General features: G+C 34.5%; 2 protein-coding genes across 6 annotated transcripts; one reads left to right on the forward strand and one right to left on the reverse strand.

The window, feature by feature from the left end:
• The first annotated feature begins 736 nt into the window (after window positions 1–736).
• On the forward strand, window positions 737–11,468 carry LOC119637894 (T-related protein). Its single transcript, XM_038034334.1, has 6 exons — window positions 737–875; window positions 9,194–9,443; window positions 9,874–10,138; window positions 10,199–10,390; window positions 10,457–10,967; window positions 11,033–11,468. Exons 1-6 carry the CDS (start codon window positions 872–874, stop codon window positions 11,440–11,442), a joined length of 1,632 nt encoding a protein of 543 aa, XP_037890262.1. The 5' UTR covers window positions 737–871; the 3' UTR covers window positions 11,443–11,468.
• Window positions 11,469–14,931: 3,463 nt separating this feature from the next.
• On the reverse strand, window positions 14,932–26,815 carry LOC119637762 (high affinity cationic amino acid transporter 1). 5 transcript variants are annotated; one of them, XM_038034025.1, is made up of 10 exons: window positions 26,186–26,535; window positions 21,410–21,546; window positions 18,998–19,263; window positions 18,549–18,833; window positions 18,357–18,461; window positions 17,735–18,268; window positions 17,273–17,668; window positions 16,925–17,203; window positions 16,697–16,814; window positions 14,932–16,645 (listed from the first exon to the last, which is right to left on the reverse strand). In XM_038034025.1, the coding sequence occupies exons 3-10, from the start codon at window positions 19,236–19,238 to the stop codon at window positions 15,376–15,378; spliced, it is 3,228 nt and encodes a 1,075-aa protein (XP_037889953.1). In that variant the 5' UTR covers window positions 19,239–19,263; window positions 21,410–21,546; window positions 26,186–26,535; the 3' UTR covers window positions 14,932–15,375. The 5 variants fall into 5 exon arrangements, with proteins under 5 accessions (XP_037889953.1, XP_037889949.1, XP_037889951.1 ...); XM_038034021.1 differs by having other exon boundaries at window positions 14,932–16,814; XM_038034023.1 differs by lacking the exons at window positions 21,410–21,546; window positions 26,186–26,535 and adding an exon at window positions 26,668–26,815 and having other exon boundaries at window positions 14,932–16,814.
• Between the last annotated feature and the right edge of the window lie 59 nt (window positions 26,816–26,874).

Genomic DNA, 26,874 nt, shown 5'->3' on the forward strand with positions numbered 1-26,874 from the left:
CGTCTTATCATTGACTGATGATATTCACATCATCGTTAAAACACACATCTGTTCGTACGCACATAAACACGCATACGTTCACGGGCACACACGCTTGACAAATGGATACTAATTAATTACAGTTTGTGCAAAACTTTAGTACAAAAAACTGAGCGACACCACCGGTATCATCAGCACACATTACCATTAGTATAAGTGCAACATCGGCATTAAACATTAATCACAATAATAATAATAATAATAATAATAATAACAATCTGTGAGAAAATGGCATAAAATGCGTTACCGAAAGTGTTGATTAACGGGCGTATATTAATAACCGGTAATTTAACGATTTAACGGAGGGTAACCTGTGAAATTCTCAAATTATCGTTAAGCAGCAAATATCTGTTGTACATATTTGCGGTTATATTTGGCATTTATGACATTAACAAGTTCCGTTTCCGTTTGCTGTTGCTGTTGCTGTTGCCGTTGCTTCTTTGTGAACTTAAACATTATATGTATGGCGCGTGACACATTTGACATGCAAGTGTTAAAAGTGTTTATAGGGCAACACTAAACAATACAATAAACAGTTCGACGTGCTGTCTTGCAGTAGCGAATAAAAATCTTTTTTATATCTAAAGTGCACAGTTTATTTTTATTTTTTATTTATTTATTTATATATATATATATGGATATATTTTTTTTGTTTTATCAACGGATCGTTTTAATTTTAATTTTATATTTGTAAAAAATAAGAAAAAAAAAATTGCTTTTAAAAACACATAACTCAACGTAAAACCTATGAAGTGAAGGATTGATTAACTAAAATCATATATAATTTCGTTGCGGCACTGTGTGCGTTCGAAATTACTGAAGACGCGTAAAGATGCGTAAGTTATACTTAAAATGATTTGGAAATTATTTTCAAGCATTTGCTAATCGAATTAGACTCATTCGCCATCGTACTGCCTACCTTTGACCCTCACCCACACACTACATTCACTTTTGTTGCTTATGCTGGTTGTGCTTCATTATTTACTAATATTAAAATAAAAAGAATTAAGCGACAAACTGGAAAAACGGTCAATGTATAGATTAGATGTTCATTATCTTGGATTTTGTATATATATTGTAATATATTTGTATACATACTGTCTGACTGATAAAGTCCTTCTGCTTCGTTGTTCTAGCAAATTTATATAGAATTTTTTGAATTTTGGATGCAAGCTACGGCAACACAGGCTGTTATGTTATTATTATTATACTACACTATCACTGTTTATTTAATCTTTCCCTCCATATGTTATAGCCAAATATACGATCAACAGCTTAATAATGTTCCAATTCCGTATTACTGTGCGATTTCGGTAGAGTCCATCTCTAATTCAGTCGGTTTATCTGCCTGTTGACTGGCACGCAAGGGTCAAACGATCTGCTGAGGAAAGCGCCTGTAATAAACAGAAAAAAAAAGAAAAAAAAATTATAACAGTCCGTCACTACAATACTGAAATTGTTCATCGTTCAGTTCAGAAATGCTTACAGTCACTTAAACGATGTCCGCTATATATGTAACACGATGTGACGGTCAGAAAGAAGCGGGGGAGAGTGAAAGTTTTTTGCATTAACTTGATATTGAAAGTGGTAAAAAGAAAAATACAAAAAATACAAAAAAAAAAAAGAAATTTCGTAAATAAATTTAAGTCGGCCCAAATGGCAACAAAATCTCGATTAACAACTGGTCGTGCGTTCAATTCTGAAGTATGATATAGTTTTTAATAAAGTCGACGGCCTTAGATGGTGGTAGTGCTTTAAGACTTTAGTCTTAGAGCTTGCTTCTGTAATCAAACTAATTACAATGATAATAATTATTATTTGCACAACGAACTTTTTAATATGTATATGAATGTATATATTAAATTAAAATAATCAGAAAAATTACAGAATAATATTTCCATTTCTAAACATTTCTTATATAAATAAAATACTTAGCAAAGATGTTTGAAAAAATGCTTAAAAAAGTTTTTTTTTTTCGAAAGTTGTTACTGCCCATGAAAAATGATGTACATAGGCAGTTAGCGCCGAGCAGCCAATGTGTGTGTGTGTGTGACAACATACGTCGTGATCGCTCATTAGGCATAAGAGAAAACAACACGTTTCTTTATCACAGTTTTTGTGACTTTGCACCAAATTTGAACTTCCGAAGCGATGTACAATCAAAATAAAACTCGCGGATAGAAATTTGATTATAAAACAAGTTCGGCAAAGCAAAAACAATGCCCAGAACTAGTAACGTCTCTGTTATATTATACGGAATACGAATGGAAACGTATGCATCCATCATACAAATCATTTCAAAAAGGGTTTTTTGGGCGTGCCAAAAGGTGTTTCCCCCTTGGAAAGATTTAAATCAATTTTCAAGCCGATATCTGCCGCAAATTGTAATTTTTTCATCAAAATATATTACAATTTTCGATTGTTTTTTTCAAGATTCATTTAGGACTTTACTTAGCTTGCACACGCCATGTTCAGTTTGAGCTTACTAACAGCGCTTGTTTGATTTCGAGTCGAGTTGTTGATGCGCACTTTTGAGTGTCACCAACAACGGAATAATATCGACAAATTTTTCTGTATGAATCCAAGAGTAAGAAGGAAATAAACTACGCTCAATTTGACCCGCATCAAGAATGTCTACTTTTTAAGGTCCTTGGTGCGCAATTCTGCCGATCGAGAAATCATTTTTACATATTTACATATTTTTGCAATAATGCGGGCTTTGAGAGCTTTGCTTTCGTCGAAAATACGTCGATAATTTCAATGTTTACAAAACGTAAATGAAACCCTTCGCCCAAGTACGGAATTATATTCATTTTGTCAAGAGTGTTTGCAAAATTCTTAATCGCCTTCAAATTTTGAATCAATTTAAGAATGCTCGTCTGTCTATCTATCCGTCTGCGCAAACAGTCCGCAGTGTGCGTCCACAAGTGTGAAGTAATTGAATTCGTATTTGGCAGAAAATTGGAAGCTTTTCCACGCACGTTTTGCACTGAAAATGCGACAAGGCGTTCAAGAGACCCATTCGCAAGACAACTTAAGCTAAGAATAGCTTCGCCTTTAAAAGCAAATGTATAAGGTTTCGGTGCGTAACTCATGCACTACAATAGTAAAATATGTCCTACAATAGTGAAATACAGTGTCTGTACGAATGCGGAAAAAATTGGGGATGCCCGCCCGTCTTAGGAAGAGGATATTGTTTTCCTCCTTCAACTCTTGAATTTAATAAACGGATAGAGAAACTGGTATAGAGAAATCCGCTTAGAGCTTCGCGCTTATTGCTTTGTGAAGTCTTAATTTACACTTACTTGTACTTTGAAGTAATCGAAACGGAAAGGTTTTTCTAATCATATATTAGAAGCGGGGAAAAAATATCGAGGATGTTTTTTGTTTTTTGTTTTTTTTTTTTTTTTTAAATATTTTAATACGCACTCAATTAAACCTATGTCTGACGACACAGAGAAATCTTGTGCGAGAATAGCTGAATGATTTTTTATTTGTTACATTCTCGCTGAAGAGTTAATGAGTCTTACAAGTCTGAGAGAGAGAAATCATAAAAGCAATACACATTTCGTATAAATATGAGTTTCGTTTTAAATATAACCGAGTCATTTATGATTAACTTTAACATAACATATTAACCACAAATCAGAAATGATAATATATACTGCGTTCAATCTAACTGCCACAAACAAAGTTTCGAAATAGGTTTTAAAATTCGTACCGACGATTTTTATTTATTATCGGTGTAGTGCATACATCAAACTAAAATACATGAAAATATTAAATTCGTATCGGAGTTCGTTTTACGTGGGCGAACTACTTAAAGGTTTCTTAGCTTGGAAAGTGGTCCTCCATTGGCACGCTTTCTTTATGTGACATTGAAATTTTCATGTTCTTCGAAATTGAGTCAATAAGCGAACCAATGCTAAGATTAGAATTAGAACATTACAAGTTTTATTACGAAAATATGAAGAGAAATCTTGGTACTAGAAAAATTTGGTATTAATTGGCACGAAATTAACTCGACGTACGTATCGTAAAAAGCGACGTACGTATCCCAATTGTTCATATTTATGCGAACATATATTTCGGTATAATGCTGGTTTATCGAAAAATAAACAAAAGAGTTGAAGAATTGAATAAAAATGATAAATGCAAATATATATAATAAACAATTCAACGCATCATGTTATGTTTGCAAATCCAAAAAAAAAAAAATTACCATCGTTACTTGTTATGCAATGTGTGTTGCTTCTTTACTTCTATTTTTTGATATATTTGTTTATAAGGTATTTTAAAACTAAATACTGTATGTACTGTCTACACTATACGCGCGCGCATACCCTATTATTACTATTATAATATCTTTTTGGGTTATTAATATCTTAAGCACCACGAAAATTGGCCAAATTGTAGCCACCTTTATGGTGGACCCTCGTCACTTTGGTGAAAATTGTTAGAGTTTACACCTTCTGCCCGTGTGTTGCTGATCTTACGCCTTCACATTTATATTTAGTTGACAAACCTAAAATTTTTCTTAGTTAATATGACAAATACAATTATATTACGCGCTTTCTCCATCAACAAGAAATCTGAAATTTCATGCCAAAGGTAGTCGCAAATGAGATACATTAAGAGCTCTTTGAATGAAATTATATCCGATGCAGAGAATATGTCAAATTTGTCATATGTGGAGACTACGAATAGCAAGTGCATACATTCTTATATAACATTGAAATCAATATAATCGAGTCTATGGACTTGATCATCCATCTGATTGCTAATCTATTCAAACTATGATCACGATCTAGGAAGGAATCCGTTTTCTCCTCCGTTAATTTAAATTAAAAAAAAACATTAACTAAAATTGGCGCTTGAATCGTGCCATTAATAGCAAATAATATTTTTTTCATTAAATTATTACTTTGCAATTTTGTTCCCCGACAATAAAGAATCAACTATAAGTCTTAACGGAATGATTCCGAGGAAGAGTTCAAAACATTACAGTCGCCAAATCGTTGATTCGACATCACTTCGCTTAAAGCAGTTAGTTAGTTATTCATAATTGTTTATAATTTTTTTCATATAATGATTTTCAAAATAAGACCTTATACGGGGGGTGGTCGCCAAAGTTGTCAGAACCGGTCCACTATCAACAGCAGCAAAATTGCGATCCGCAGCTTGAGCATAAAATTATATATGAACTTGCATCGCACATCGGACAAACGGGCAGACAATAAAAGGGCTTACAATAAAAATTGAGTCCATCTCAAATCTTTCTGCGTATTGCATACACCCACTCAAACTTTACGCAAGCTATAAAGCAAGTGGTCTAAGGTATAACCGGGCTATCTGTATATTTTTTTTTTATTAGATTTTGACATGTATTAGTTTGCAGTTGCAGTTGCTATCAATTTTCGAGAAGGCTTTAAAACGTAATAAAAATTGTAGTTTCTGATCACACCTTGCTTTGCTCTGAGAGTTTTACAAGAGAAAAAATAATGAGACTAACAGTTTGGTCTGATTTTTCGCTTTCAAGCAACTAAAAAATTAATAATTTTTTTTCATTTTATTTTTATTATATTGTAAAGTAAAAAAAAGGCTCCTGTAATTTTATGTTTCTATCCAACACTTATTTGAAATTTAGGTGGTATCAGTGAATCTTGATTTTTAGGTTAAGGAAGGTTTTATTTATAATTTTTAGCAAAATCTTCTTCGCACACGGTTCACACAAAATCATATATACTAGGTGCTTGCATGTATGTACTTTGATAATTTTTTCATATGAAAACGATATTCATTGAGAAAGATCGGCACAATATCCGTTAATCAAAATATTTATACACGTGAAAAAGGAACGAAATTCATTGAGCAGCGATCGAGCCATTTTTGCACTTCTTAACTATTTCGAAACCGCACTCCAGCTACACCATGCTGCTCCCATCTGCTGTCTGAATAAGTGGTAATAAGAAGGTGCTTTGTTTGGCAAGTACGCTGAGTGCGGCAGCACTTCCCATTCACAACTCTTGCAACGTCTGGCGGCGCGTTGTCATGCAAGAGGATGACTTTGCGTCTGTTAACTGCTATTGCTGTCTTTTTTTGCAACAACACTTTGTTCAACTTGTTCAATTGACGTCGGTAGACATCTGCAATGACAGTTTCATTGGCTTTTAACCGCTCGTAATACACTACATGTTACTGCACTGATCCCACTGATGTTGCGCTTCGGTGTCGATGTGTGTGGCTCTGCTAGACTAACTCATGAATATTTGCATTTGGGACTGTCGTAGCAGGTTTACGTTCCATCGTCAGTCACAATGCGCCAAAGAAAACTTTCCTTTTTTTGCCCGGCAAGCAATGAAACCACACTGTTGAAACGGTTCGATGTGTCATTTTCAGTCAATTAGTGCGGCAAGCATTTTGCCTCCTTTTGGAGCTTATACGTCTAGAAAAAGTCGATTCGTCAATTGCTAAGATTTTCGGCAGTGCTTTGAGAGTTTACGCGGAGTTTTTCTGGGTTTTCCAACTAGTCTTGCATTCCATTGTCTTCGAACTTCTTTGATCCTCCATGACATTGTTTGTCATTGACATGCAAATCAAACTTTTAAACCGTTGAAGTTAAAACCGATAATTGGGATACCTCTAAAAGTGTTTGATGGGTTTCGGCAGCGGATTTCTTCAAATCGAACAACAAAAACGTTGAAAATGTAATTTTAAGCTTTCCATGATTAGTGTCTTTATGCACTCAATAAGTCAATAATACTAAGTAGAAAATGATTACTTTATGTAGTAAAATGTTACAGTCACCGACTTTAACCGTTGTGTACACTGATACTTCGCATTACTTTATCATTTTCGCCTTTCACTGCTTTCGTAGTTTTGTTCGTTCGAATATTACGAGTCAACTCTCTTGAGTTTATCTCTCGCAAATATTCCCCTTATATATATATATATATATCTTTCCTACTTTTATCAAAATAATTCTTGAAAATAAAATCGCTTAGCTCCTATACATGCACTTGTCATTCAATCTGCTTAATGTCGTAAACGGAACTTGATGCTATTGTGTTATCCATCCAGGAATGAATATTTAAAAAATGCCGGGCAAAGTTCTTTATTTAATTTATTGATGAACGAAGTTCGTTCCTTTAATTTGCGTAATTGAACAACGTTCAAATATTATGCAGCTAAGTTAGATGCCATAACTAAATTGTGGCTAAATTTTCATTTTTTTTCGACAATAAAATACCGGAAAATGTAGAGATAGTAAAACGGTGATTCTAGATAAATGAAAGAAAAGCACAATAATTACTTCTCCGAACGAAACTATTTGTAATAAATTTTTAAAGTAAAATAATCATAAATAAAAGAAATTTCGTGAATTCAATATTTTTTAAAATGGTTCCTTAAAAAGTTCTAATCTAATAAGATGCGATTGTAACTTGATGTGTTCTTTGCATAAATACATAAGGGAAAAATATAAATTAATTTCTAATATATATACGTATAACGTATAACGTATAACTTTTTAATAAAACAGATATTTGCATTCTTGGTCTCGGGTTTGGCTTGCGTACATCTATATATTTCGCATTAAATGTCCAACTTTTTGGGCTTTCGTCATCGCTTCTCCTGCGTAACGGGTTTAGATAGATCGAATTTTTTTACACGAATATGCATCGTTTGCTCCTTTTTATTGAAAGTAGGCATCTTCCGCCTGCACATCGATCATTTTAAAATTAAAAAATGTTTGAATTATTCCCTACATTACAGATCAAATTTTATATGCTTCATAGGGTTACTTAATAAATGTAATTTTACAAGTCCTCTCTTATTTCGTGTATTATCGATTAGGCCGTAATGCTCTTACGATTTGATTGCTTGCTAGAATATCTTGTCTAAGTGAGTATTTGTTCTCTTCTCAAAATCTTGTTTAAAAATTGTTCTTATTTCTTTTTTTAACAAATGTATAACATTTTAATCAAGAAATTGAGAAACTAATAAAAGTAGAATCCAGCATAACAAACATTTTTTTTTTTTTTTTGATGGATGTATGCATACTTTGGCTTATGACCTTTAAAAACAAAAATTCAGAGATTTTACTTAGCTACTATTTTGGTATAACAGAATATATCAGAGCTATATCGAACGCATTATTTAGACATTTTGATGCTGCCTGCCGTACACACAATATATATTTTTATATTTGCCCGGATTGTAAAACACCAAAGGATTCCCTCAAATTTATGACGGCCGGAGAACATTTTGCTCACTCATTTTCCAGACGATAGGAACAACATCGTGTGGGATGTTATTTTTCTGAGACTGCTATTGTTTGTTGTTTGTATGCATGCCGTTGTCTGTCCTCGCATGCATAAGCATACTTAAAATGTGCAATATAGTATTAAAACGCCGACACACAACATGAGTAATACGTGAAATTAAGAAAAAAAAAAATATTTTAATAGAAAGAGAGAAAAAAGAAATACTGCCGCCGATTTATAGTATCATTCATCTTAATATAGAAAGCGGTCTCTTTTTTAGCCTTCAAATTCACTCAGAATCTGCCTAAGATAGTGCGTCGCGAACAAGTCTAAGCAGGGACGGCGGAGGTTCGTATCAGTTATGTATGTGTATCTAACATTTAAAATACCATATATCAGGATGTTTATATTGTCCCTTGTAAATTAATAAAATTATGAACGTTTTTACAATAACAATCACCTTTAATGAATTGTTATGAAGTGTGTGAGTAAAAGTTTTAATCACGCATTTCGTTTTGCGTACGCATTCAAATGTCGTGGTATATGGGAACGAGCTTTTTGCTTACGTCTTTTGATTCATTGTAAATGAAATTTTTGTTTTCATTCTGCTTAGCTGATCTGCGCTGATACCCTACATAATCACCAACATATACTTGCGGAATGATATTCTACACTATTCTGTCGGTTTAAATTACTCTTTTTTGTTTTGTTTTTTGTTATTATATATTTATTTACCTGTAGTAGATTACCTGATGAGTTTTAAAAATATAAGATTTTCAATTAAAAAATGCATTGTGAAAAGAAAAAAGAGTAACAATTGCAATTAATAAATTATAGTATTAGTATTTATCGTAATTACATATACATTTACATATTTATTTATGTTACAGAAGAAATCTCCACTTCTCATATATTATCGGCTATAGATCCCCATGCAGCTGCTAATGGCTCTGGCAATGAAACCCATCACAGTCCGCAGCGCTTGCGCGACGACATTTTAAATAGCTCGGCCAAGTTGACAGGCAGCCGTAACAGTCCCAATGTTATGGAACGTAATCTGCATGTAACCTTAGATGAGCGCGAGTTATGGTTGCGCTTTCAAAATCTTACCAATGAAATGATTGTAACTAAAAATGGTCGGTAAGTATGTCTTTGAATGTGTATGCGTGTGTTCATGTGTGCACTTGCAAAGGTGTTAAATGTTTACAAAGTTTAGAACGTTTTGTTTGCAAATTACTTTTGAAGGCTGCTTTTTGTTTTCTTGTTTTCTTTTCTTTTTTTATTTTTATTTTTTTTTCTTTCTTTCTTTCTTTTTTAATTTTAAAGAAAAAGAAAAAGGAAAACTTTTGAATGCCTTAATAAGATTCTAACGTTTTGTAAATGCATCCAAAATAAAACAAAAATAACAAAACTTTTGTAAATGATTTTGTTTTTTATTCCGTGTTTAATATAAAAGTGTTAATTGATATAGTCATGCAACAAGCAATATTTTTAAAAATTATATATAAAAAACAAAAAAAATTAAAAAATTATTGCTAAACTAATTCTTTTGATGATGTTCTCGTTTAAGTCGCATGTTCCCAGTAGTGAAAATTAGCGCATCTGGGCTAGATCCGGCCGCCATGTATACCGTCTTGTTGGAATTCGTGCAAGTTGATACTCATCGCTGGAAATATGTGAATGGGGAATGGGTACCGGGTGGTAAGGCAGAAGTGCCGCCATCAAATCCGATTTATGTGCATCCCGAGTCTCCCAATTTCGGCGCACATTGGATGAAGGAGCCCATATCCTTTGCCAAAGTTAAATTGACCAATAAAACGAACGGCAACGGTCAGGTATGGTGGCGTGACTTCAATACCCTCGGAAATATTTTCGGATTCAATATTATTTTGTAGATTATGTTAAATTCATTGCATAAATATGAACCACGCGTGCACCTGGTTAGAGTAGGCTCAGAGCAACGACATGTGGTAACCTATCCATTTCCTGAGACACAGTTTATAGCTGTAACCGCTTATCAAAATGAGGAAGTGACCTCATTGAAAATCAAATATAATCCCTTCGCTAAAGCTTTTTTAGATGCTAAGGTAAAGCGTTATCTATTCGGAGCTGACTGACAATAATTAATAATAATGGATAAATTCCTTTTCAAGGAACGTCCTGACACTTTATACTCTCATGATGCTCACTATGGCTGGCTAATACCACCACCTTCTCATTACAACGCAGCAACAGTAAATTCTTCCAGCGCGGCAACTTTATCATTGAGTAACACCCCACTCGCTCCGGGTGCTTGTGATCGTTACGGCAGAGCATTGCCCAGCAGATCAAGTTTATCGACCAGGCCTGCACCATATACCAGACCGCGTATAATAACTGGGTCCGGCGCAGGTTCAAATGGCAGCACGGGTAATGCTTCGCCACCGCAGCTCCCCTCAGCACCGCAAACACCCAACAACTTACAACAATCAAGCACAACTTTAAACAATTCTTCGCCAAACAGCTTCTCTAGTTCCTATAGTCAATCGAGTTTTATACCGGTCGAGCCTAGTTCTTCTACCACCGTGTACACATATCCTGGATCCTGGCAAAGCAATGGCAACTATTGGAGTTCGTCAACAGTATCGGCTGGACCAATGCCAACCAACACTGCCAGGGTTATATGTAAATGCCAAGTTGCTAATGTAAAATGAGTGAAATAATCATTTGATTAATTCGTTAATTTTTAGCCTCGCATAACTCTCCCTCGCCTATTAACAATAGTTCCCCCACGTATACGACACCCTCGCCAGGTTACACATTGCACCATCTGACCGCACCCCACAACCACCAGTACAGTGAATCTGTGCAGTCTATACAGACTACACATGCAGCTGATATGTATCAAAGCGCCGCTACAAGTTTATCTGCTCAAACTTATGCAACCCCTCCTGCTAGCCACCATCAAGTTTATCATCCTACACCTACTTCCCCTAATTCTCATCAACTTTACACTAATGTGTTAAGCGGTCCAACCCTTGGCTATTCTAGCGCTTCCTGGCACAACGGCACCGCCGCAGAATATGGTTTATATCAAAACGCCGCTACTGCTTACGCCTATCAACCGGAATATATACCTTTAGTCTCAGAAATCGGGTAAGCTTTTGATATCCTTAACGGGGGTCATACAACATGAAATTAGAAAAAAGGTCTTCAACTAATTGACGGTTTAGTTAGCAATGATTTTTTTATTTAATTTCTCTTCTAACGAATTACACAACATCTTGACCACTTGATTTCGTCTCGTCTCCGTGCAGTTCCTATGCTCCTCATCCTTTGGAACCCGTGGAAATTGCCAAAACTGAACTGGATAATAACAATAGCGTTTTATATAGAAATTCCGATGAAGCTTCAACTGTTTTAACATTGGAATGTTCCCACCTCAAGGCAGATACTTCAATCAATGTTACGGATGACACTAATCCGACGCAAATGCGTACATCACATGCTGCGGAGACAGTAATACCGGCCACTGGTAGTGCGGCCATTACACCCTTAGAAAGCACTAGCAATTGGACTTCGTTAACAACGACTCAAAATTCCCTGCACTAAAAGCAGATAATGGAAATAATTTAAATAAAGAAACCAATAAACATACTAAAGGTGTTCAGTTTCCTTAACAACATAAAAGCAAACGAAAAAAATCTCCGATATATATTTGTATTTAAGTCAATCGTTAACAATTTCAAACGCTGATATCGCAGATATGTTGCGCATGATTTGAAAAATCACTTGAAATTTATATTTATTGCAGGTACATGGTAAACAATTGATGCCGAGTTTATCTTGTTTAGTGTTTAGAAGGTAAATTTGTTAAAGATATGAAATATGTTATGAAATGGCCACACACATACATATATAGAAAATATTTAACTTTTCATTAAGTTGACTGGGGCTGCACATAAGCGAATAAAAATCTATGAGTAAACTGAAAATAATTTTTCATCTGAAAAAGTTTTAAAGCCGCACCAGTTAGCATATGCGTGGCACAAACTATGGAAAGAAATTCAAGTGCGTATATGTTTTTTGCGGGAAAACCCTTGAAGCCCACAAACCGAACCAAAGCCCTGATACGTTGTAGTTATATGATATTCGCGTCGTAAGAATTATTAATTTTTGTTTTGATCTAGGCACAGTTGCCCGCTCTGAAAATTACAAGTAATAATATTTTCACCAAACATAGAAATTTTGTAACGACGGTGCTATGAGTTGCATGACGGTCTAAAAGTTGCGAAAGATCATTCGACCAGGCAGACGACTGGTAGATTGCCTCCATCAACATAAGCTAGTTTGAACATCTTCATCACTACATAAAAAAGTAATTCCTACTAAAACGTTGGTGACTGGTTGGGAATGTAGGCAAGTATTAATTAAAGATACTTTTCGTTAGTTTGGCGAATGAGGTCAATAGTCGATTGGTTACGACTGTTAATCGTCGGAAGTGCAATTACGAGCGATCAAGTAATACTTTGCGCTATAGAATTTGTCTACTAAATTGTGGGTTGCAAAGCTTAAGCTATAATTTAGAGAGTACTAAGGCTGGCATGCTTCGGCTGAAATGAATTCAAACAAGTTGTGCTTTACGAAGAAGTGCTTTGTCTTGTTGTCTAGAATCCAAAAGTATTGGCTATAGTCATGTTTACTTCATCCGAATAGTTGTGATTACGAATCAATCAGAGCTTGAGCCGGCGTTTAGAAGCTTACATAGTTTTAGAAATTTAGCGATTTTTCAAGAAATTCCTTTTTATAATAACTACCGTAAGAGTTGCGTTTCCTTAATTAAGGTAAACTGATATTTTTAGCTATAATTGTCATGCGACTGACTTAGGGATGTGAGTATATTCGCACGGTTATCAATGCACTTCGATTGCTTTTCGTGAAACATGTCTCCAACATGAAGTTTTCTCCCATTCCGATCACATTTCTTTTTAATTTTTCTGCCCGGCCTTGTTAGACGTTGCCCGTGCACGGAGATATTTTGTTGGATCGTAGACGTCAAGTAGTAATCGTATCGCCGAAAACGCCAGCGAAATTGTCATACATTCTCATTTCAGCATTGGATGCAACATTGTGAGTCAATTGAATTTGTATTCGACTTAAGAAGAAGATATTTTTGGGTACCGAAGTGCAAGATGAAGTTACCAAATGTCCAAAGTATTTTCTTTACTGAGACTGGTTCAACTGTTCAGTAAAGGCCATTATTGAATGAACGTTCAAAACAAATTTATACGAAATTTAAATATTTGTTAAGAGTTGTGGTTTTTTTTTTCAAATCACGCCCATTCTCTCTCAAATTTATTTGCAACTATTGATAATATTCTCTGTTAAATTAATATGTAAAATATTTGCCCGTCGAATGCGAGCACTTAAGACGGATGTATGTGACTAAATCTATTTAAAATATTATTTTGAGATCAAGGGAATATATATAGGTATGTGCAAATGTATTGTGATGTTACAAATGAAATGAAAAACTTAATATGTTAATGCACGATATAGTTGAGTTCTATGCATATTCTGGAATGATATTCCAATTCGTTGACATAGTTTTGCGATATTGATTTTCACTGTGAGAATTGAGAGAATGCTTGTGCTTCGGCTTACATAACATTTAATCTAGACATGTTTTTTTCTTTTATACTCACCTCTGTAAGATGGCGATACATTCATTTTGTGTTTTCTTTTCTTTTTTTTTTTTTTTCATAATATATGTAGCATCCAAAAGGAAGCTTCAGAGACCACATAACGTATATATATATATATATATATACATGTTGTGGATCATCGTGAAATTGTGAATTGATTTAATCATATCTGTCCGTCTGTGTGTATGTGTGGTGTTCGTTATTGACACTCCCCTGGTCGCAAAACTCAAAGTATCCACTTCAAATTTGCTAACAATATTGGAAGTTTTTGCACGCAAGTTGGTATAAATCGCAACTATTGGCCAGAGTAAAACCCAACAGTAGACCATAAACTGAATGCGACTACGTTTTTCTTAACAAAAATTTATGGGTTTTTGCTCGTTGCTCGCAAATTATTAAAATTAGAAGAATGAAATTTTCGATGTTTAATTTACGAAGCACTCTATCCTTTAAGTGCAAAATTAATTAAATTTTTTTTTTTCTCTTTTTTTTGCGGTTTTACGCTTGTTTATCGAAAGGCAAACAAGACAGAATGTTTAAAATTATTTTGTACATTCTCACGCATATGAGGATATATTATCTGCCTAAAATAAAATTAATTCTAAAATGAATATGATACGGACCGCGACCTGGTTGATTAATTTTTTCTTAATAATACCAACGATATGAGTATCAAAAAAAAAGAGCTTGGAGAGTAAAATGCGAAAAACATAGTGTTGGCTATGCAAGATTCGGCTCCTGCCGAATATATTTTTCTTACGTGTTTTCTTTTCATTCATTTTAGATTTTTCTTTCTTATGCATTTTTTTATTTATTCTCTTTTTTGAATTTAGTCGTTTGAAAATATCTATTTATTTATACACTTTTACATGTGTACATGTATATGTTTGTATATACATTTACACGTATTTTAACAATTAGCCCTATATGCGTATTAAAATCAGTTTTATGTTTCATTTTCTTATACAACTTAACATATTGTACATAAAAATGTATATAGTGTATATATGTGTGTGTGTACACAAATACCATCTGCATGTATGCATACGGCTTGTAAAGATAAATATTTGTATTGTGTTTGTGTAACCATTTAAAAGTATTCGCTATATTTTAATTTTTGCCAACCGAGACGTTGTCTGTTCAACTGCTTAAAGCTATTCGGAAGACCGTACGAGAGGTAAGTGAACAAGCCTGCAGATGAATGAGATGAAAATATTTGAAACGAGTAAGTATGTATTGACAGATATGTCCAGTAAACACATAAACAAAAATTATGAAACATTTTATTAAAATACAATGCAAGAGCATGCACTTGAATATGTTGTTAATACTTTATGTAATTCACGAACTAATACCTATAATACTATATGCGTAAATTTATTTGAATACTATAAGTGATACGGTTTATTTTGGATCGGCTTTAAAGCCTTACGGGCCTCCAATAAGGTCTCAACCGATTTTGAATTATAACTGAGATTGTCTTCTGATTTGAAGGCTGTTGTCGCAAATAGTATTCCCCCATCAGAGTCTTCGATTTTAATGGCAGAAATTGAATTTGGTCTCTTAGGTTCCGGCGGTAAGAGGCGTTGAGTACGATGCGAAGGACCACGTTTTAGTAAAGCTTCTAACTTAACCTTAAACGGGACTTCCGCATTACCTCCGGACCCATTTGTTACTTTTTGTTTGTCTTTATGTCCATCAAGTTCACTACTTTTCAGGATGACTGCTAAATCTGCTCTGTCTTTAATACTTCTCAAAGTAGTCATAGTACTATATAGAACTGGATCAAATTTTGGTGCTTTAGGTACTTGGATATTATTTTGCGAATTCATCCTTAAAGGGACACCACGAGTTTCTATTGCCTTCATTAGAGCATTTCTGACATCCGCTTCGCTTTTGGAGTACTGTAGTTTGGTTAACGAATTCTTACCTGGTCTTTCTATATCGTATTCCTTATTGTCTTTGATAAATTTCGATTCTACAGGTTTTATAATAAGTCGACTAAGTCTATTTTTGAAATCTTCCGAGTGCAAAGGACTGGTCACCGATTTTATAGATTCTCGAGAGACTTGACAAGTTATGAAGTGATCTTCATTTTTTCTATCATTTATTTCTCGATTTTGCAAAATTTTATTGAGTCTTGAACTTTTCAAGATATCTTCTACTAATTGTTCAGCTTGTAAACGCCTTTCGTTTAAGCTCTCTTCGTTCGTTGAATTATCATGTGAACTAAATGAACGTTCGCTATGTCGCTCGTAAATTTCTCCTGAGTCGTGCTCTGACGTATCGCTGCTGCTGTGTACCGTGGCTACAGTAGTACTCTTTGTAACAGTGGGTATCATTGACGAGTCGATACTTTCATTACGTTGACTGAAAGCTTCTTTTCTATTCAAATGGGTGGCAATTTCTCTTCCGCCCTCCTCTTCTAATTGCAAAACGTCGTCTAAAAACGCCATAACTGAATTTTCCTCAGCTGTGGTATCAGTATGTGCAGGAAGGGATACAACTTTGGTAGACTCATCGTTTGCGGGCTCCTCACTAACGTAGAATAATTTGCCATTTGAGTGCTTCATTTCCTTTAGTTCGGCAGCTACGTCCCTTATATTTATGATTTCATCTAAATTTTTGATACTTTTTTCGTTTTCCTGTTGCCAACCACTGTTGCAATATATGTTACAATCTGTAGATGATAACGATTTTTCTACATACTTCACTTGGACTAGTGTGGATTTCTTTATTAACTCTTCAAATTGCTTTCTATCGGGATGTCGCTTGGCTGGATTTTTAATATCATTCATGCACCAACACGCTACAAACATAGGTAAACCTAATGCATGCACGCAACATATGAACACAAACAGTACATGCAGTTAGTGAGAAACATTTCAAGATGTCAGTGTAAATATTTAATTAAAATCATGCATAATATTCTTTTACCTATAGCCATCCAGATACCAAAACGTATCCAAGTCATTGTGTCCAATTGTAGCATAAGATAGATGTTAATAAATATGCTTATGGCCGGTACTATGGGCACAAAAGGAACTCTAAATAAGGCACGATTTGGAATTTCACAAGGTTGCAGGCATATAAAAATTAATACCAGAATTATGAGTGACAGTAAGACTGAAAGTGAAATTAAAATCCAAGGCTCCCGATTGCGCAGAGCATCATACGATTGCATGAATATCAAACCAATACCCATAGATAGTAAACCTAAAAAAAAATAATTAACGTTGCTAACGATGTGATAACATAATTTCTTGCTCTTTACGTTACACATACAAAATAATGTTGTTAAGACGCCCACTATACGGGTGGATAATTTAGTTGGTATTTCTAGTCTGCGAGAATTAAAAAGTTGTTTCACTACGCAAATAAAAGTAATGCGTTCGCCTTTGCTGGTAAGTAAAGAGCTCTCCGAATGGCTATAACCGCTTAGACCATTGAAACCATTGCTGAGATTGTTGCGCGATATGCTCCCGTTACTGTTATCTCTCCCCCGCCTTCTCTCTTCCGGTATTTGTTGATAGCCATTATTTTGAATACGGCCTGTGCAATTGGAATTATCCATGTATCGCAATATTGTTATGGATACAGCCACCATACTGTATGCAAGCAAAGTACCAATCGAAAGCAAATTCACTAATTGAGCCAAATCGAATAAGCCGGCAATTAGAGCTAAAATTTCAAATACGTTAAAATGTTATTTTATCATTTAATCTACATAATCTACATAAACGTTACCTGTTAAGAAGGCGGCAATAATTGACCCTATTACCGGTACTTTATATTTAGGATGTATTTTACCCAGAGATCGAAATAACAAACCATCCTGAGCCATCGAGTAAATAATTCTGGGTAAAGGGAAAAGGGCCCCCAACAAACTCGCAATTAAACCAATTAAACCGCCAATAGTAACTAACCACATAGCGAAATCCCAGCCAACTTCCTTAAAAGCACTGGGCAAAGGAGCGTTAGCATCTTGTTGATAATAGGGTGTCATTAATGTTAACACGGTCGAAACACCAAAATAGCACAAGAATATGATTAACAAAGACAATATAAATGATCTGGGTATATTCTTGGCAGGATTACGCACTTCCTCCCCTGTCGTAGCTATGCAATCAAAACCGACAAATCCAAAGAAACAAGTCGCGGCACCCTTGAGAGTGCCTTGAAAACCAAAAGGAAAATATCCGCCATTCCCTAAATTGATATCAGGAGGAAGGTCGCTTTTATTAACATGATTTACATTAATATTCCAATTGGAAAAGTTAGCTACGAGAATAAGATTAAAAATAGGAATTATTAGGCGACATAATAATAATAATAAATATAATAATGAAAACAAAGAGGTATTTCTTACCTTTCATTGAACCTGCTATTATAACAAAAAGTAATATGAATAAGTTAAGACAAGTGAAAAAGTTATTAGCCATAGTAGAAGTTTCAACGCCAAATGCCAGAGCAACTGTGTCGAGAAGAAAGGGATTTTCAAATATACAAAACAATTTATTATGCAGGCATTTTTAATTTTAAATCTATTAATTGCATTTACCTCCGAACACAATTACCAAACTGCAAGCAAAAAAATCAAAGTAACTGCCCAAAAAACTGACATTTATAGGCGCCACTTCGGCGAACGTAATCTTTAATGTATCGTTAATCAAACTGTCTAAATACAAGCTAATGCCACGACACACGCTCGCCGTGCCAATGATATATTCCAGTATCAAATTCCAACCGATAACAAAAGCAGCAAATTCCCCTATGCACACATAACTGTATATATAGGCGGATCCCGCTTTGGGAACGCGAGCACCAAACTCAGCATAGCAAGCACCTTTAAATAAAACAAAAAAATGAAGAAGAGAAAAAGAAATAAAATATAAATATACTTCGCTACAAACAAAACATACACTCGCTCCGCTCTATTATATAAAAAATAATAATACTACAAATAAAAAAAAAAAATAATTTTTTCAAAACATATTTATTTGCACTTACCCGCCAATAGAGAAGCTAGGGCGGCTATAGCAAAAGATATCATGACTGAAGGGCCAGCCTGATCTTTAGCTATCTGACCGGCTAATATATAGACTCCGGCACCTAGAGTGGACCCTACTCCCAACGCGGTTAGATCGTAAAGACCCAAAACTCGATTTAATCTGCTATCGCCATCGGTACCTTCGTTGTTCACTTGTTTTCGTCGTGTTAAAACTTTCCAATAAGAAGTGTGCAGAACCATGGCTTGGTTAAATGCTTAAATAAAACTGCAAATAACAAGATTACTTAGGTTCGATTGGAAGTGTGTGTGTGTGTGTACGCGTTTACCTGAAACGACTAATTAAATAATTGTAAAAAAACGCTGAATAGTTTTGTTTTGCATTTTGTTAAACAAAAATTCTCAGAGAAACGAATTTCAACTAATTATTTCATATTTGTTTAAGCAAACAAAACATTTGTCAAATTTGTTAATTCTGTTATTAAAATGTAACCTAATATGATTTTATAAATTCTAAGTTCTTCTTTATATCTATCCAAGCTCTAGCCTTCAAGAATAAACAAAGTCACAATAAATCAAAATTGATCAATCTAAGGAGCAAATCGACTTTCTTTCTTACTTTTGTGTCATAATCGAAAGGTTTCAGTGATTTCCTCAATAGTTTTATGGTTTTTTTTTTTTTTTTTTAAATCTTTTTTAATTTTATATTATGGAATAATCTAAGGATTATTTTATTCGACATACATATGCAAAGTAGCTTGCTACCCATTAATCGACGATAAGTTATGGCTTGTCGTTTATGAGAATGATTAAAATATTAGGTTATAAGAAATTTTGAAAATAAAAAATACTTGATATGTGCGCGATATGTGGACACGATCCATTGAGGATGTGTTATTATTGAAATAATGTTGAGAATATAAATTAGTTCTGTCCGCTTTTTATTTTTTGGCCCAAGACACATTTATTTAACAATAAAATGAATGAAAAGCTTAATCAATGTATTACCCATCCATGATGACTACTATTCTTTTCTATCTCTCAGGCAATTTTCGAATTTCATTTCAGAAAAATGCCTTGTCTTTCGAGGCTACGACGCTATAAGCATCAAAACATGATTCGAGAAAATAATAAGTCATCTATTATAGGTCGCGTTAATCGAAAAGAATAACGCCCGCTGATAACGGAGGGAGCGGAGGACATTTCAGGTTGTAACCGCAAACATTTGCTGAACGAGTTTTGCTATACGGGGCCGAATTCCGTGATATTGATCGCGGCCATTTTTATCACTCCCTAGTGATCGTTTCATTTGGTTGGAACAACTCATAATACACATAATACATAACCTCGTCCACTAAAATCATATTACTCTAGGTATTCACCTTTATCGTCGATGTTAATGGTTCGCCTACTGTTCATCATGATTACTTGGTCTTTGGACAACGTAATCTATCCATTATTTCTTATCCTATCACTGCTAAGCATTTAGCAGCACTTTCTTCGTTTTAAGCTAGAAAAGTGAAGTTTCCCGCAAATGGCGATTTTTATACCACGAAGTTAGCTAAAACTATTCAAGCCTCCACGAAGCTATGTTTTGTACGCCTTAATGCGGTATAGCTTGTAGACGATACTTTGACATGAACAAAACGCAGTTTTATTCTACACTCTACAGAAATGTTTGCACTCCCGAACTAATTTGTACTCCCAAGCCAATATTATAGATAAATAATTTTAACAAGTAGATGGCAGCATCTTACAGTGTTTCCAGTACAAGCTAAGAACCGCAATTCGTTATCGTAGCCGAGACCTTAGACCAGTTTAGCTAGAACAGTAAGAAACAGATTGAATGATTGGCAGACGGATGGACGGGACTACTACCATTGCGTCACTCATTCATTCGTTCATTCATGCATTTATTCATTCATATATATTTATTTACATGCATTTATCTTTTTTATATATTCCAACAACGCATTGTATTCCACAAACGCATTTATAATATCGTTCTTAGTAAAGACATTAACTTTTAAAATCAATTTGTTCTTCCAAGCAAAATGTCTGCGTAATCGTGCTTTCAGCGAACAAACATGCCTGGATATCGTATGATAGTTAAATCGACTCCGTTCACTTCGCTCGTGTGAATGACATATCAAAAGTACATTTCTATGAGTTAGAAAAATGCTACAAATCCCATATATCTAATGTTGCTGGTATGAAAAGAGATTGCATTCAGAAAAGGTTGTCCTGGAAGGCAATCAAAGATTTTAAATGACTTATGAATAAATTTAAATACATCTTAGTCTGAGGAAGAAGTTCAATATACTATGAAAGTAACTATGTATAAAACGCATGATGTATGCGTGTGTATATGTGTTATATAATTTTGTATATTACATTTAATATAAATACATTACGAATCGCTACTGAGGAGATAACTGCTTTAGCACTTTAAACTGGTATGAAGTGGCTATAAAATACGCATCAATTTAAATACGACTTAAGTCAGATGAACAGCGAGGCACAGGCACACAGCATCTTCAATGCCAATAGACTATAAAAAAATACAAATTATTGTTTATTTATTTATATTTTCATTTTTTCCTCTTTTTTTTAAAATTTTTTTTTTTTTTATATTTTATTGCTTAGGAATTTGTCTGCTCCAATTAATTTTTTAAACAGGGGTGTGTTGTAACCTTCCTTTTACACTAGCACTGATGTGCACGTACGAGAGATTAAGAAAGACTTTCAAAATAGTGTACATTTAATTATTATTACATTACAATCTTGGCTAAGCTCAAATGGGCGGCATCCACGCTCAGCCTTAACAATAGCAATGAAGACATTATTAGATATTTTTATGAAAATTTATGTTTGCATTATACATGTAACAATATAAGTGCATCAATAAGTGTATGCATCTAAAAATCCTTACGTGCGGTTGCCTCGTTGTGTCACTTTGTTTTTAGGCGCATTTATACATATAATTTAATACTTATCTTTTCAAAGAAACAATGACAACAACAACTGAAGTAATTTAATACAGATTAGCAGCAATACGCGTATATATATATACAAGCATATAGATTTACGAGTAATACACACATGGATGAGGCAGTTTGTACACGTATGCCACAGTATATGATTATCCTACGGCTAAATCAATTTCGTTGAAATATTTTTTATTAAAATATCGCTCAAATATATAGAATTTCACGAAAACATGCATGCATGTGATCCATTGCTGGACTTAATACTGAGCATACAACTGTTAATTCGACCAACTGTTTTAAAGGTAAATGTTGAAGTTTCGAAGGATCCGTGTAAACTATTATATATCGATATGATACCGTACGCATTGCATATGTCTCCAACATGACGAACATTACACGTACATTAAGTGAAAACTGAAACTTATCCCCGCGGTCTAAACATAGTATTCATCGAGCTTCACGACAAGTTTTTCTCGTTTTTCTGGCGACATGGCGGTATTGGTTTGGCATCGACCCATTTACGCACTTCTTCAACTTTGTGGAACCGCATATTACCCAAGCCATGCTGGACTGATCTGAATAAATGGTAATCAGAAGGTGCCATGTCTGGTGAGTAGGCTGAATAACCCACGACTTTTGCGCTTGGGATTGTCGGAGTAAATTCACATACCATCGTCACTCACAACGCATCTTTTTTTAAGTAGCGGGATGTTGAAACGGTTAAAAATGGCATTTTCGGTCAATTGGTAGCTATTTGCTTTCTTTTGGATACTTCCCAAGACATGTAAATATCTACAAAGTATTGATTTATGCAGCGCTAAGCTAAGCGAAAGTTCGTTGAGAGTTTGAACTGGGTTAAGGCTTGCAATTCGCTGTCTTCGAACTTTACGTCACATAAGAAGTAGTCGAAGTAGTTGTCCAATCCGAACAATTTTGAAGAGTGTTCGTACTTCGACCAAACCACATAGGTATGCCAAATTTCATCAAAAGATCTCAAAAATCGAACGCAAGGAAGCAAGAGGGACAAACGGATAGAGAAGCAGAGCGGTACAGTAAAGGGGAAACCCACCTCAACTTCTTTTGGCTGTTGCACACATCCGCACGAACTTAATATACCATAAATGGTACAGGGTATACGAAGCGTTTGTTTGAAGAGAAGGGCGTTTTGTAACGATAATATTGTCCACTGCTAGCTATACATTCTTCTTAATTTTTTAACTCAATTTTATCAATTCCCAATCACATCAGATCTTTTGGGATTGCCCATAAAGGAAAAACCAATTTTTCGGATATCGTCATATGAATGGAAGCACGGTTTGAGCAAACAATAAGTCATCAATTGAAACCATTATCGATTAGAAAGAGTAACGTCATACGAATACAGCGGGGAGAATAATACATTTCCCGGAATTGCCAAGTTGAGTGTCTTGTCCTAAATTGTTTGAGCGAATTGTTACTCAGCATCTAGTTTTTGCTATTAAATCTTATATTTTTCCGTTCCAGCATGGCTTTCGGAAAGGAAGATCTACTGCACGAATCTCGTAAAGTTGGGTTGCCGTGCTTTCAAGGCTTTCTCTAGCGGCTCTCGCCCGAATGTCGCATATACTGATTTTAGCAAAGTGTTTGACTTAGTGAACCATAATTTATTGAACTTCAAACTCTATACCTCTGGCTTGCCTTTCTGTTTAGTGAAATGGATAAGATCGTGTCTCCATAACAGATCATTCAGGGTTCCGTTTAACTTCATCGCCTCGAATGAATTTCCCGTGACGTCTGGCGTCCCTCAAGGCAGCCACTTATGACCCCTTTCGTTTAATTTATACATTATTGATCTCCCCGAAATGATTAAAGTCAGCTAGATCGCACATTGAGATCTCTTTAAGTAAAGCTAGATCCTTCCTTGGTTTCATTAAGAGGTGGTCAAAAGAGCTGAAGGAACCTTACATTACGAAAAAGCTATACATGTTCTTAGTTAGGCCAATACTTGATTATAAGTCGGTTGAGTAGTCTGCCCCCCATAGATGTTATGTATATTCAATTGAATCAGTTCAAAATCAATTCTTGTTGTTTGCCCCTAGGAATTTGGGTTGGCACCCGTTTGTCTCTTTGCCTCCTTATGAAAACAAGTTGCCTCTGTTATCCTTACCGTCACATGAGAAACGTAAATTGATTTTTGATGCGCTTCTTAATAAAGTTGATTAATGGTACTATCGATTCGTCCACATTACTTGGTGAGATAAGCTTTAATGTCCCTAACCGCTTCTCTAGGCACTTCACGTTCATTAAGCTGCGTCAATGTAGGTATAATTATGAGCTGTTTAACCCGTTTAGAGTTGTTCGCAGAAACCCAAGTGATGTCTGTCACTTAATCCCGATATCGAATTCTATAAAGTGTATCAAAACAACTTTGGTTAATATGCGCGATTTGCCAATGTCGTATTTAAACTAACTTGCAATCTAAACATCTCATTATGAGTCGACAGTTAATTGGCGTTATTTACTGCATCGGTTGCCAAGATTTTGCATGTTTGCGATAGCTTATGGGTTCACTTGCAATTCTGTTCGTTCTGTACTGGTTGTGGGAGTGCCTCTGTGCTAGTTGTGTACATGTTTTTTTTTTTTTCTCCTTCTTATTTGTTTGTACTTGCATTATTATTTAATAATTATTAATTTTTTTTTCCTCATATCTCCTTATATAGTTTATACGGGCCATTTGCCACATCATGCCCATTTTCTATCCCTCACCCGTCACGATTCACTAGCACTTTTTGCGGCAGATAGCGGTTTCTGCTTTCGACGTTCTTTGGCATACAACATAACTTATTCAAACAATTTCTGAATAACGTGTTCAAAGCTCCTGTGTACACGACAGCATAGAAAATTCAAAGGTTAACAAGAACAAATCTTTGCACAAAGAGTAACGTCTCTCTGTAAGAAGAGCCCATCCACATTTCGTGCATTCACACATTTCATGAAGTCTCTGATGCTTACTTCAATTGGATACTAAAATAGGTACATGAATAATTTAAGTCCCTTTACGGAAGGGTTCATAATTTTGAAACATTAAAATTAACACATAAGTTGGTTCAAAATTTTCGATAAGAGCCGCCTAAAATTTAAATCAACATATTCTTATACACGCGACACCGCAGTACTAGGAAGCTGATGTAGCGCAAAAAATGAAAAGCAATAAATACAATGAGTATTTTCTTTATACATCTTTGACACCCTTATGATAAATGACATATTAATTGTATCAGTCTTTCTGTCATATATGGATAGATATACATGTTGAATGGGTTGAATGGTAAAGATCTTAATATGTATAATCCTCTCTGTCTTCCATTATTCCTTCACGCACATCGTTTTGCTTATTTTGCAATAGATTGCATAACACGAATCGATCATGTACAGGCCAAGGCTAATGAAGTCAGCAACTAAATATAAATATCGCTTAACTATTCTTCTGGTAACAGTTCAACTATAAAAATGGTTTCTGTTCAAATTAATAACACTTGCGAAACGGAATAGATCGAACAATTTTTATTGAACTTTCTTTTAAGTAACTCAAAAGTTTCGCCAACGCCACGTGCCAAGATAATTGGTTAATTATCGACGAGGCCAAGCAATCGCCGAGATTACTAAATTGACTTTTCGCTCCTCCAGACTTTTCTTATAAGCGTATCAAAGCACATCGATCACAATTTCAGTGAAGACGAATTTGGATTAAATTAATTTGGAGTTCTCGCTATTCGATGATCAATGAATGAAAGATTTTAAGCAAAAAGGAAGGGAATACAAAAGGAAGGGAACATAGCTTTTTTTTTTGTTTTAAAATTGTTTGCACCGTTACGTGCTGCCTTTTGAGTAAGTTTGCTAACAACAGCAAGGAGAAACAGTTGCTTCTGCTCAATGAAAATAATGAAGCGACCGGGTTCCAGATACACTAACCTTTTGGTAGTCGAATTTTTGCCGATCACACTGTTTATTTATAAGATATTAGGCGTTAATGTCTCGAATCGCGTAATGCGTTCAGTGAGCGCCAAAGTCTGGCAAGCAGATATGTGCATATATATTAAATTAAATCTATATATATATATATATATACATATAGCTATAAAGCTTTAACGGTATTTTATTGACAAAGAGTATCAAGGCATGTTTAATTTCAATTTTAAGAACGCGTATGCACTTACTTACCTTCAGAGACTTAATCACAAAATAATTTTCTTTTATTTTTGCAAATTTTTTGATTCCTAGTTTACAGTGAAATGTAAATAGATACAGTGATATATATATATATATTTAATGTTTTATTAACTATTCACTTGTTTATTTTATTTGTTTATTTTTGGATTGTAGTTTTTTTTTTTCTGTGAGACTTTGTTTCATATTTGCATATATGTAAGTCTTGCTTCGTGTCAACTGCTTAGCTTAAGGCACAAAACGAATTTGAACCATTTCCACTGTTTTAAAAGTCTATGGACAAATTTTGCTACTGAATTCTCATAAAATTTATTTTTAATAAAACGCAAGAAAAATTAAATAAAAAAATATAAATTGTTTTTGCAATAACCAAAAAAAAAAAAAAAATAATAATAATAATAATAATAATAATAAAGAAAAGCACCCACACAAGCGCACACGTACCGAAATGCATACAACGCTAAGAGATAACTTGCCTTGTACAGTAGATGTGAAGAAACTTATCTTTGCGGTGGACAGCGACAATAGACACAGAGAATTTCACATGTATATAAATGAATATCTTAGTTAGTCTATACGTTACTGATAACACGAGTACATAATAAAGACAAATTTTATTTTTAAATAAATAAAATATGAATATACTAAAGATATATTTATATAAAAGCAAAGAGTAAAAGAAA

This window comes from Glossina fuscipes, unplaced genomic scaffold, assembly GCF_014805625.2.
Source record: "Glossina fuscipes isolate IAEA_lab_2018 unplaced genomic scaffold, Yale_Gfus_2 61, whole genome shotgun sequence".
In the NCBI taxonomy this organism is placed as follows: Eukaryota; Metazoa; Arthropoda; class Insecta; order Diptera; family Glossinidae; genus Glossina; species Glossina fuscipes.